Source organism: Coregonus clupeaformis, unplaced genomic scaffold, assembly GCF_020615455.1.
Source record: "Coregonus clupeaformis isolate EN_2021a unplaced genomic scaffold, ASM2061545v1 scaf0116, whole genome shotgun sequence".
In the NCBI taxonomy this organism is placed as follows: Eukaryota; Metazoa; Chordata; class Actinopteri; order Salmoniformes; family Salmonidae; genus Coregonus; species Coregonus clupeaformis.
Window position 1 is genome coordinate 627501 of NW_025533571.1, and position 14146 is coordinate 641646.

The 14146-nt window shown below is 44.5% G+C and overlaps 1 protein-coding gene across 2 annotated transcripts in view; it reads left to right on the forward strand.

The window, feature by feature from the left end:
* Positions 1-14146, forward strand: part of LOC121581395 (GTP-binding protein Rheb-like) — a 37132-nt gene that overhangs the window by 9015 nt on the left and 13971 nt on the right. For both annotated transcript variants that reach the window (XM_041896902.2, XM_041896903.2), the window contains 2 exons: positions 12-94; positions 6198-6254. In XM_041896902.2, coding sequence (XP_041752836.1) covers positions 12-94; positions 6198-6254 — 140 coding nt within the window. The remainder of the gene's footprint in view (positions 1-11; positions 95-6197; positions 6255-14146) is intronic.

Genomic DNA, 14146 nt, shown 5'->3' on the forward strand with positions numbered 1-14146 from the left:
GTCTGTTCCAGGATGAATACTCTATCTTTCCTCAGACCTATTCCATAGATATCAACGGTTACATCCTGGTCTACTCTGTCACGTCTAATAAAAGGTTAGTCAGCTATTTACTCTATATCTGTTATGATTTAACTGGATAGAACCCAAATGCAGACAAGTACACCAAGCCAGAGAAGTTTTAACAGGTTTATTATAATGTTCAATAGTCCAGGTTTCCAATAAATGGGGAAGAGCAAGTCCAGGTTACAGGGAGGGTACAGATCCAGGTCAGGGCAGGTGTGGTACCGTAATGTCCTAGTGTCCGTGGTGAGTCCAAAGGAGAGGCCCGATAGTGGAGAGCAGGATGGTGGTGGCAGGAGTGAAGCGGAGGCAGGAGTCAGGTTCCAAATATCTGTGGCACAGGAGAAAAAGTAAATAAACAGTCCAAAAAACACAAGAGCGAAAACAGACAGGTTGAGTCGGCAGCGAGACTAACATGGTTGTCTTGACTATGATCTGACGATGAGTGGAAAGTTTGACCGGGTCTTAAAGGCTGAGGTGATTATGGTGAATGAGCTGCAGCTGGAACCCTGACTCCCGCACACCAGACTTCACTCCTGCAATCAAGGACAGACAGAGGGGAGGGGGAGAGCAGAGAGAGCTACCTAGCAGCAGTAGGCCTAACAGTACCCCCCTCTACGGACGCCACCTGGCGGCCGACAGGGTTTATCAGGATGTAACCTATGAAACTCACGAACCAGAGCAGGATCCACAATGAAGCTCCTGGGCACCCAGGAACGTTCCTCAGGACCATAACCCTCCCAATCCACCAGGTACTGGAAACCACGACCCCGGCGGCGAACATCCAGAAGTCGCCGGACAGTGTAGACCGGACCCCACCCACGATCTTGGGCGGAGGAGGGGACGAGAGGGCGGGCACAAAGGGCTAACCGACACAGGCTTAATCTGGGAAACATGAAAGGTGGAATGAACCCGTAGGGGAGGCAGGAAGCTGTAGCCTAACCGCGCAGGGGTTAACAATAGACAGTATCTTGAACGGTCCTATAAAACGAGGCGCCATCTTCTTCGACTCCACCTTCAATGGAAGGTCCCGTGACTTCAGCCATACCTCTTGACCAGGAGAGTAACCGGGGAGCCTGGGACCGGTGACGGTTGGCTTGCCTCTGCATGTACGCCGAAGCTCGGGACAGAGCTACCCTGGCCTTCCTCCAGACCTTGCAGCAGCGGCGCATGTGGGACTGCACCGAGGGTACCGCAAGTTCCCTCTCTTGGGAAGGGAACAGGGGAGGTTGATAACCCAGAGCACACAGAAAAGGGAGACAAACCAGAGGAAGCGTTAGTCAAGGTGTTATGAGCATATTCCACCCAGGGGAGCATGGAGCTCCATGACCCAGGGTTAGACCCAGTGACACAGCGAAGTGCGGTCTCCATCTCCTGGTTCGCTCTCTCGGCTTGCCCGTTGGTCTGGGGGTGATATCCAGAGGACAGGCTGGATGTAATGCCCAAAGCTTTACAGAAAGCTTTCCACACCTGGGAGACAAACTGGGGACCCCTGTCAGAGACAATATCCGTGGGTAGACCATGAGAGCGGAACACATGTTCAACCAAAATATCAGCCGTCTCTCTGGCAGTGGGCAGTTTAGGTAGGGCCAAAAAATGAGCGAACTTAGAAAAATCGATCAATCACCGTAAGAATGACAGTCTTACCAGATGAGGGGGAAGTCCAGTGACAAAATCCATAGCGATATGCGACCAGGGCCGGCTGGGTATAGGTAGAGGTCGTAGATGACCAGCGCTGGCCTGGGTGGAGTTTTTACTTCGTGCACATACTGTACAAGCAGCAATGAAGGCTCGAGTGTCCGCCTCCATCGTGGCCCACCAGAACTTCCGTCGCACAAAGTCAAGGGTCCGCGAAACTCCAGGGTGACAGGTAAGGGGAGACGAGTGAGCCCACTGAAGTACCTGGGAGCGAGCAGACTCAGGGACAAACATCCGGTTAGGAGGACCCCTCCCAGGGTCAGCTTGATGATGTTGAGCCTGTCTAACAATCCCTCGATGTCACATGCGATGACTGCAATACTGCAGGTAGGAGGCAAAATGGGTTCAGGGTTACTACCAGTATCAACAGCCGAATGAACACGAGACAGGGCGTCAGGCTTGACGTTGCGTGACCCAGGACGGTAAGACAGAGAAAAATTGAATCTCCCAAAAAATAGTGCCCACCTGGCTTGACGGGGGTTGAGCTGCTTCGCTGACTGGAGGTAAGCCAGATTCTTATGATCCGTCCAAACGATGAAGGGTTGTTCCGCCCCTCCAACCAATGTCGCCACTCCTCGAGAGCCAGCTTAACGGCGAGCAGTTCACGATTTCCAACATCATAATTCCTCTCTGCCTGAGAAAGTTTCCTTGAGAGAAAAGCACAGGGATGCAGTTTGTTATCTTCAGGAGAACGTTGTGACAACACTGCACCTACCCCAGTGTCGGATGCATCCACCTCCACGACAAACTGGCGGTCGGGGGTCCGGCTGCATCAGAATGGGAGCCGAGGCGAAGCGATGTTTCAGTTCTTCGAACGCTGATTCGGCCCCTTCATTCCAAGCGAATGGTCGTGAGATGGAGGTGAGAGCGGTGAGTGGCGCCGCAATGCAGCTGTAGTCCTTGATGAACCTCCTATAGAAGTTCGCGAAACCCCAGGAATCGTTGAAGTTGTTTGTCGGGTAGAGGGAGCTGGCCAGTCCGTGACAGCAGAGATCTTAGCTGGGTCCATCCGCAGCTCCCCCTGAGCTATGATGTAACCCAAAAAGAGGTCTCAGACACATGAAATTCACATTTCTCCATCTTCACAAACAGTTTGTTCTCCAACAACCTTTGCAACACCTGGCGCACATGCAGTTCATGTTCCTGGGAGGACTCTGAGAAAATCAAGATATCATCCAGATAGACAAAAACAAACCGATTCAACATGTCCCGAAGGACATCATTGACTAGTGCCTGAAAAACAGCAGGGCATTAGACAACCCAAAAGGCATAACCCGATACTCAAAATGTCCCAAGGGTGTGTTGAAGGCAGTCTTCCATTCATCACCCTTACGAATGCGCACTCAGGTGATACGCATTTCGTAGATCCAGTTTCGTAAAGATGGTAGCACCATGAAGGAGGGGAAAAGCAGAATTAATCAAAGGCAGAGAATACTTGTTCTTAATGGTGATGTTGTTAAGTCCACGGTAATCAATACAGGGTCTGAGGGTCTTATCCTTCTTAGCAACAAAAAAGAATCCCGCTCCTACAGGTGACGAGGAAGGACGCATAATACCTGCCGCCAAGGAGTCCCGAATGTAGTTCTCCATAGCCTCCGTCTCCGGCCGGGAGAGATTGTACAGGCGACTGCTGGGAGCGGGGCTCCTGGCTGGAGGTCAATGGCGCAGTCGTAAGGCCGGTGAGGAGGAAGAGAAGTAGCTCTGTGTTTGCAGAAAACGGATGCCAGGTCATGATACACGTCAGGAACAGCAGAAAGATCCATGGACTCCAGTGGAGGTTGAGGCACAGTACTGGCAGGAGTCTGAGCAGAACACAAACAATTCACATGACAAAATGTGCTCCATGAAACAATGCTACCTGTCACCCAATCAATGTGGATTGTGTTTTATGAGCCAGGGGATACCAAGGACCAGGGGGAGTCTGTGGGCAGTCGATAATATGGAATTGAATGTTCTCCTGATGATTTCCCGACACTCTAAGACAAACAGGAACAGTCTGATGGGTAATGCGGGTCAACAATTGTCCATTTAGACCCTTAGCCTGCAGCGGACAGTCCATAGGAACAGTCTCCAAATCCATTTGTTGAGCCCACTCTCTATCCAAAAGCTTTCGCCGGCACCAGAGTCAATCAGCGCACTAACAGAGAAATTCTGGAACTGCCACTGGAGGGATGCCTGGAGCAGAATGCGGGGAGAAGAGGAAGAATCACGCTGCTCGGCTCACCAAAACTTCTCCCATAAATGATGAGCCGGCCCCTTTTCCCGGACGAACTGGGCAGGAAGGAACGAAATGACCAGCTTCTCCACAATACAGGCAGACCCGAGCCTGAATACGACGTGCACGCTCCTCTGAGGACAACCGTGCATCGACCCACCTCCATGGCTTCGGGTTCAGTGCTCCTCGTATCGACTCGGGAAGACACGGCTCTCTCCGTAGGGACGATGCAGGGAGGAGTTTGTTGATGACAGACAGGTTGCTTGGAACTAACACTCCTCTCCCGGCGGCGCTCCCGAATCCGATTATCCAACCTGATAGTGAGTGAAATAAGATTATCCAGCGTAGGCGATTCATCATATGACACCAATTCATCTTTTAAAGTCTCAGACAAAGCATTGATGAACACTCCTTGTAATGCCTCGTCATTCCAACCACTCACTGCTGCTAAAGTCCGAAACTCCACTGCCATCTCCGCCACACTACGAGCCCCCTGCCGAAGAGAAAACAACCGTTTCGCAGCCTCCTTGCCTCGTACGGGGTGGTCAAAAACCTTCCTCATCTCCGTGGTGAAGGCCACGTAAGCGTTGCAAATGTCCGACTGACTCTCCCAGACCGCGGATCCCCAGGCACGAGCGGAACCGCTAGTAGAGTTGATAAGGTAGGCAACACGGGCTCTTTCTGAGGCGTAGGTGAGGGGCTGTTGTTCAAACACTAACGAGCATTGAGTCAAAAAATCGCCACAGGTTCCCATGTTCCCGTCATAGCGCTCTGGAGCAGGAACAAAAGGCTCTCTGATCTGGGCTGAAGGGGTAGTAAGGGCAGACACTTGATTGGTGAGTAATTGAACCTGATTAAGCAGCACCTGACTGTCCTCAGCAATCGTCTTAAACAGGGTATCATGTTGGCCAAGTAGAATGCCCTGATTGGCTATGGCAGTCCAAATTTGGAGTGCACTCTGGGGTGGTATCCGAGCTACTGTCTGCTGGGTTCATGTTGGTCAGATCATACTGTTATGATTTAACTGGATAGAACCCAAATGCAGACAAGTACACCAAGCCAGAGAAGTTTTAACAGGTTTATTATAATGTTCAATAGTCCAGGTTTCAATAAATGGGGAAGAGCAAGTCCAGGTTACAGGGAGGGTACAGATCCAGGTCAGGGCAGGTGTGGTACCGTAATGTCCTAGTGTCCGTGGTGAGTCCAAAGGAGAGGCCCGATAGTGGAGAGCAGGATGGTGGTGGCAGGAGTGAAGCGGAGGCAGGAGTCAGGTTCCAAATATCTGTGGCACAGGAGAAAAGTAAATAAACAGTCCAAAAACACAAGAGCGAAAACAGACAGGTTGAGTCGGCAGCGAGACTAACATGGTTGTCTTGACTATGATCTGACGATGAGTGGAAAGTTTGACCGGGTCTTAAAGGCTGAGGTGATTATGGTGAATGAGCTGCAGCTGGAACCCTGACTCCCGCACACCAGACTTCACTCCTGCAATCAAGGACAGACAGAGGGGAGGGGGAGAGCAGAGAGAGAGCTACCTAGCAGCAGTAGGCCTAACAATATCTTTTACAGATTTAGATTGTGCAGTATTGTCTGCAGCAAGGGTGCTCAACCACTGGGTGTGCAGGCTTTTACTCCAAGCTGATTCAGCTAATCAAGGTCCGGATGAGCAGCTGAATCAGGTGTATTAGAGTAGGGCCGGATCAAAAGCCTGCACGTCCACCAGTTGCTCTCCAGGAGGAGGGTTGGCAGTATGTATGACCGTATGTATGACAGCATGTTTGACAGTATGACACTATGTTTGACGGTATGTATGACCGTGTGTAAGACAGTATGTACGACAGTGTGTATGACAGTATGTATGACAGTATGTATGACAGTATGTATGACAGTATGTATGACAGTATGTATGACCGTATGTATGACAGTATGTATGACAGTATGTATGACCGTATGTATGACAGTATGTATGACAGTATGTATGACCGTATGTATGACAGTATGTATGACAGTATGTATGACAGTATGTATGACCGTATGTAAGACCGTATGTATGACAGTATGTATGACCGTATGTATGACCGTATGTATGACAGTATGTATGACAGTATGTATGACAGTATGTATGACCGTATGTATGACAGTATGTATGACAGTATGTATGACCGTATGTATGACCGTGTGTAAGACAGAAGGTCATCTGCTGTTTTTCTCTCTTCTCTTCCAGTTTTGAAGTAGTTCAGGTTATCCATGAAAAACTGTTGGATATGGTGGGGAAATCTCAGTGAGTATCTACTGTAACCTGACGTATATTAACCCTCTACTGTAACCTGACGTATATTAACCCCTCTACTGTAACCTGACGTATATTAACCCTCTACTGTAACCTGACGTATATTAACCCCCTCTACTGTAACCTGACGTATATTAACCCTCTACTGTAACCTGACGTATATTAACCCTCCTCTACTGTAACCTGACGTATATTAACCCTCTACTGTAACCTGACGTATATTAACCCTCTACTGTAACCTGACGTATATTAACCCTCTACTGTAACCTGACGTATATTAACCCTCTACTGTAACCTGACGTATATTAACCCTCTACTGTAACCTGACGTATATTAACCCTCTACTGTAACCTGACGTATATTAACCCTCCTCTACTGTAACCTGACGTATATTAACCCTCCTCTACTGTAACCTGACGTATATTAACCCTCTACTGTAACCTGACGTATATTAACCCCCTCTACTGTAACCTGACGTATATTAACCCTCTACTGTAACCTGACGTATATTAACCCCTCTACTGTAACCTGACGTATATTAACCCTCTACTGTAACCTGACGTATATTAACCCTCTACTGTAACCTGACGTATATTAACCCTCCTCTACTGTAACCTGACGTATATTAACCCCCTCTACTGTAACCTGACGTATATTAACCCTCTACTGTAACCTGACGTATATTAACCCTCTACTGTAACCTGACGTATATTAACCCTCTACTGTAACCTGACGTATATTAACCCTCTACTGTAACCTGACGTATATTAACCCCCTCTACTGTAACCTGACGTATATTAACCCTCTACTGTAACCTGACGTATATTAACCCTCCTCTACTGTAACCTGACGTATATTAACCCTCTACTGTAACCTGACGTATATTAACCCTCTACTGTAACCTGACGTATATTAACCCTCCTCTACTGTAACCTGACGTATATTAACCCTCTACTGTAACCTGACGTATATTAACCCTCTACTGTAACCTGACGTATATTAACCCTCTACTGTAACCTGACGTATATTAACCCTCTACTGTAACCTGACGTATATTAACCCTCTACTGTAACCTGACGTATATTAACCCTCCTCTACTGTAACCTGACGTATATTAACCCTCTACTGTAACCTGACGTATATTAACCCTCTACTGTAACCTGACGTATATTAACCCTCCTCTACTGTAACCTGACGTATATTAACCCTCCTCTACTGTAACCTGACGTATATTAACCCTCTACTGTAACCTGACGTATATTAACCCCTCTACTGTAACCTGACGTATATTCCCCCTCTACTGTAACCTGACGTATATTAACCCTCTACTGTAACCTGACGTATATTAACCCTCCTCTACTGTAACCTGACGTATATTAACCCTCTACTGTAACCTGACGTATATTAACCCTCTACTGTAACCTGACGTATATTAACTCCTCTACTGTAACCTGACGTATATTAACCCTCTACTGTAACCTGACGTATATTAACCCTCTACTGTAACCTGACGTATATTAACCCTCTACTGTAACCTGACGTATATTAACCCTCTACTGTAACCTGACGTATATTAACCCTCCTCTACTGTAACCTGACGTATATTAACCCTCTACTGTAACCTGACGTATATTAACCCTCTACTGTAACCTGACGTATATTAACCCTCTACTGTAACCTGACGTATATTAACCCTCTACTGTAACCTGACGTATATTAACCCTCTACTGTAACCTGACGTATATTAACCCTCCTCTACTGTAACCTGACGTATATTAACCCTCTACTGTAACCTGACGTATATTAACCCCTCTACTGTAACCTGACGTATATTAACCCTCTACTGTAACCTGACGTATATTAACCCTCTACTGTAACCTGACGTATATTAACCCTCTACTGTAACCTGACGTATATTAACCCTCCTCTACTGTAACCTGACGTATATTAACCCTCTACTGTAACCTGACGTATATTAACCCTCTACTGTAACCTGACGTATATTAACCCTCTACTGTAACCTGACGTATATTAACCCTCTACTGTAACCTGACGTATATTAACCCTCTACTGTAACCTGACGTATATTAACCCTCCTCTACTGTAACCTGACGTATATTAACCCTCTACTGTAACCTGACGTATATTAACCCTCCTCTACTGTAACCTGACGTATATTAACCCTCTACTGTAACCTGACGTATATTAACCCTCCTCTACTGTAACCTGACGTATATTAACTCCTCTACTGTAACCTGACGTATATTAACCCTCTACTGTAACCTGACGTATATTAACCCTCTACTGTAACCTGACGTATATTAACCCCTCTACTGTAACCTGACGTATATTAACCCTCTACTGTAACCTGACGTATATTAACCCTCTACTGTAACCTGACGTATATTAACCCTCTACTGTAACCTGACGTATATTAACCCTCTACTGTAACCTGACGTATATTAACCCCTCTACTGTAACCTGACGTATATTAACCCTCTACTGTAACCTGACGTATATTAACCCTCTACTGTAACCTGACGTATATTAACCCTCCTCTACTGTAACCTGACGTATATTAACCCTCTACTGTAACCTGACGTATATTAACCCTCTACTGTAACCTGACGTATATTAACTCCTCTACTGTAACCTGACGTATATTAACCCTCTACTGTAACCTGACGTATATTAACCCTCTACTGTAACCTGACGTATATTAACCCTCCTCTACTGTAACCTGACGTATATTAACCCTCTACTGTAACCTGACGTATATTAACCCTCTACTGTAACCTGACGTATATTAACCCTCTACTGTAACCTGACGTATATTAACCCTCTACTGTAACCTGACGTATATTAACCCTCTACTGTAACCTGACGTATATTAACCCTCTACTGTAACCTGACGTATATTAACCCTCTACTGTAACCTGACGTATATTAACCCTCTACTGTAACCTGACGTATATTAACCCTCTACTGTAACCTGACGTATATTAACCCTCTACTGTAACCTGACGTATATTAACCCTCTACTGTAACCTGACGTATATTAACCCCTCTACTGTAACCTGACGTATATTAACCCCCTCTACTGTAACCTGACGTATATTAACCCTCTACTGTAACCTGACGTATATTAACCCTCTACTGTAACCTGACGTATATTAACCCTCTACTGTAACCTGACGTATATTAACCCTCTACTGTAACCTGACGTATATTAACCTCCTCTACTGTAACCTGACGTATATTAACCCTCTACTGTAACCTGACGTATATTAACCCCTCTACTGTAACCTGACGTATATTAACCCTCTACTGTAACCTGACGTATATTAACCCTCTACTGTAACCTGACGTATATTAACCCTCTACTGTAACCTGACGTATATTAACCCTCCTCTACTGTAACCTGACGTATATTAACCTCCTCTACTGTAACCTGACGTATATTAACCCTCTACTGTAACCTGACGTATATTAACCCTCCTCTACTGTAACCTGACGTATATTAACCCTCTACTGTAACCTGACGTATATTAACCCTCCTCTACTGTAACCTGACGTATATTAACCCTCTACTGTAACCTGACGTATATTAACCCTCTACTGTAACCTGACGTATATTAACCCTCTACTGTAACCTGACGTATATTAACCCTCTACTGTAACCTGACGTATATTAACCCTCTACTGTAACCTGACGTATATTAACCCTCTACTGTAACCTGACGTATATTAACCCTCTACTGTAACCTGACGTATATTAACCCTCTACTGTAACCTGACGTATATTAACCCTCTACTGTAACCTGACGTATATTAACCCTCTACTGTAACCTGACGTATATTAACCCCTCTACTGTAACCTGACGTATATTAACCCTCTACTGTAACCTGACGTATATTAACCCTCTACTGTAACCTGACGTATATTAACCCTCTACTGTAACCTGACGTATATTAACCTCCTCTACTGTAACCTGACGTATATTAACCCTCTACTGTAACCTGACGTATATTAACCCTCTACTGTAACCTGACGTATATTAACCCTCTACTGTAACCTGACGTATATTAACCCTCTACTGTAACCTGACGTATATTAACCCTCCTCTACTGTAACCTGACGTATATTAACCCTCTACTGTAACCTGACGTATATTAACTCCTCTACTGTAACCTGACGTATATTAACCCTCTACTGTAACCTGACGTATATTAACCCTCTACTGTAACCTGACGTATATTAACCCCCTCTACTGTAACCTGACGTATATTAACCTCCTCTACTGTAACCTGACGTATATTAACCCTCTACTGTAACCTGACGTATATTAACCCTCTACTGTAACCTGACGTATATTAACCCTCTACTGTAACCTGACGTATATTAACCCTCTACTGTAACCTGACGTATATTAACCCTCTACTGTAACCTGACGTATATTAACCCTCTACTGTAACCTGACGTATATTAACCCTCTACTGTAACCTGACGTATATTAACCCCCTCTACTGTAACCTGACGTATATTAACCCTCTACTGTAACCTGACGTATATTAACCCCTCTACTGTAACCTGACGTATATTAACCCTCCTCTACTGTAACCTGACGTATATTAACCCTCTACTGTAACCTGACGTATATTAACCCTCTACTGTAACCTGACGTATATTAACCCTCTACTGTAACCTGACGTATATTAACCCTCTACTGTAACCTGACGTATATTAACCTCCTCTACTGTAACCTGACGTATATTAACCCTCTACTGTAACCTGACGTATATTAACCCTCTACTGTAACCTGACGTATATTAACCCTCTACTGTAACCTGACGTATATTAACCCTCTACTGTAACCTGACGTATATTAACCCTCCTCTACTGTAACCTGACGTATATTAACCCTCTACTGTAACCTGACGTATATTAACCCTCTACTGTAACCTGACGTATATTAACCCTCTACTGTAACCTGACGTATATTAACCCCCCTCTACTGTAACCTGACGTATATTAACCCTCTACTGTAACCTGACGTATATTAACCTCCTCTACTGTAACCTGACGTATATTAACCCTCTTACTGTAACCTGACGTATATTAACCCTCTACTGTAACCTGACGTATATTAACCCTCTACTGTAACCTGACGTATATTAACCCTCCTCTACTGTAACCTGACGTATATTAACCCTCTACTGTAACCTGACGTATATTAACCCTCTACTGTAACCTGACGTATATTAACCTCCTCTACTGTAACCTGACGTATATTAACCCTCTACTGTAACCTGACGTATATTAACCCTCTACTGTAACCTGACGTATATTAACCCTCTACTGTAACCTGACGTATATTAACCTCCTCTACTGTAACCTGACGTATATTAACCCTCTACTGTAACCTGACGTATATTAACCCTCTACTGTAACCTGACGTATATTAACCCTCTACTGTAACCTGACGTATATTAACCCTCTACTGTAACCTGACGTATATTAACCCTCTACTGTAACCTGACGTATATTAACCCTCTACTGTAACCTGACGTATATTAACCCTCTTACTGTAACCTGACGTATATTAACCCTCTACTGTAACCTGACGTATATTAACCCTCTACTGTAACCTGACGTATATTAACCCTCCTCTACTGTAACCTGACGTATATTAACCCTCTACTGTAACCTGACGTATATTAATCCTCTACTGTAACCTGACGTATATTAACCCTCTACTGTAACCTGACGTATATTAACCCTCTACTGTAACCTGACGTATATTAACCCTCTACTGTAACCTGACGTATATTAACCCTCTACTGTAACCTGACGTATATTAACCCTCTACTGTAACCTGACGTATATTAACCCTCTACTGTAACCTGACGTATATTAACCCTCTACTGTAACCTGACGTATATTAACCCTCTACTGTAACCTGACGTATATTAACCCTCTACTGTAACCTGACGTATATTAACCCTCTACTGTAACCTGACGTATATTAACCCTCTACTGTAACCTGACGTATATTAACCCCTCTACTGTAACCTGACGTATATTAACCCTCCTCTACTGTAACCTGACGTATATTAACCCTCTACTGTAACCTGACGTATATTAACCCCTCTACTGTAACCTGACGTATATTAACCCTCTACTGTAACCTGACGTATATTAACCCTCTACTGTAACCTGACGTATATTAACCCTCCTCTACTGTAACCTGACGTATATTAACCCTCTACTGTAACCTGACGTATATTAACCCTCTACTGTAACCTGACGTATATTAACCCTCTACTGTAACCTGACGTATATTAACCCTCTACTGTAACCTGACGTATATTAACCCTCTACTGTAACCTGACGTATATTAACCCCCTCTACTGTAACCTGACGTATATTAACCCTCTACTGTAACCTGACGTATATTAACCCTCTACTGTAACCTGACGTATATTAACCCTCTACTGTAACCTGACGTATATTAACCCTCCTCTACTGTAACCTGACGTATATTAACCCTCTACTGTAACCTGACGTATATTAACCCTCTACTGTAACCTGACGTATATTAACCCTCTACTGTAACCTGACGTATATTAACCCTCCTCTACTGTAACCTGACGTATATTAACCCTCTACTGTAACCTGACGTATATTAACCCTCCTCTACTGTAACCTGACGTATATTAACCCTCTACTGTAACCTGACGTATATTAACCCTCTACTGTAACCTGACGTATATTAACCCTCTACTGTAACCTGACGTATATTAACCTCCTCTACTGTAACCTGACGTATATTAACCCTCTACTGTAACCTGACGTATATTAACCCTCTACTGTAACCTGACGTATATTAACCCTCTACTGTAACCTGACGTATATTAACCCCTCTACTGTAACCTGACGTATATTAACCCTCTACTGTAACCTGACGTATATTAACCCTCTACTGTAACCTGACGTATATTAACCCTCTACTGTAACCTGACGTATATTAACCCTCTACTGTAACCTGACGTATATTAACCCTCTACTGTAACCTGACGTATATTAACCCTCCTCTACTGTAACCTGACGTATATTAACCCTCCTCTACTGTAACCTGACGTATATTAACCCTCTACTGTAACCTGACGTATATTAACCCTCTACTGTAACCTGACGTATATTAACCCTCTACTGTAACCTGACGTATATTAACCCCTCTACTGTAACCTGACGTATATTAACCCTCTACTGTAACCTGACGTATATTAACCCTCTACTGTAACCTGACGTATATTAACCCTCTACTGTAACCTGACGTATATTAACCCTCTACTGTAACCTGACGTATATTAACCCTCCTCTACTGTAACCTGACGTATATTAACCCTCTACTGTAACCTGACGTATATTAACCCTCTACTGTAACCTGACGTATATTAACCCTCTACTGTAACCTGACGTATATTAACCCCCTCTACTGTAACCTGACGTATATTAACCCTCTACTGTAACCTGACGTATATTAACCCTCTACTGTAACCTGACGTATATTAACCCTCTACTGTAACCTGACGTATATTAACTCCTCTACTGTAACCTGACGTATATTAACCCTCTACTGTAACCTGACGTATATTAACCCTCTACTGTAACCTGACGTATATTAACCCTCCTCTACTGTAACCTGACGTATATTAACCTCCTCTACTGTAACCTGACGTATATTAACCCTCTACTGTAACCTGACGTATATTAACCTCCTCTACTGTAACCTGACGTATATTAACCCTCTACTGTAACCTGACGTATATTAACCCTCTTACTGTAACCTGACGTATATTAACCCTCTACTGTAACCTGA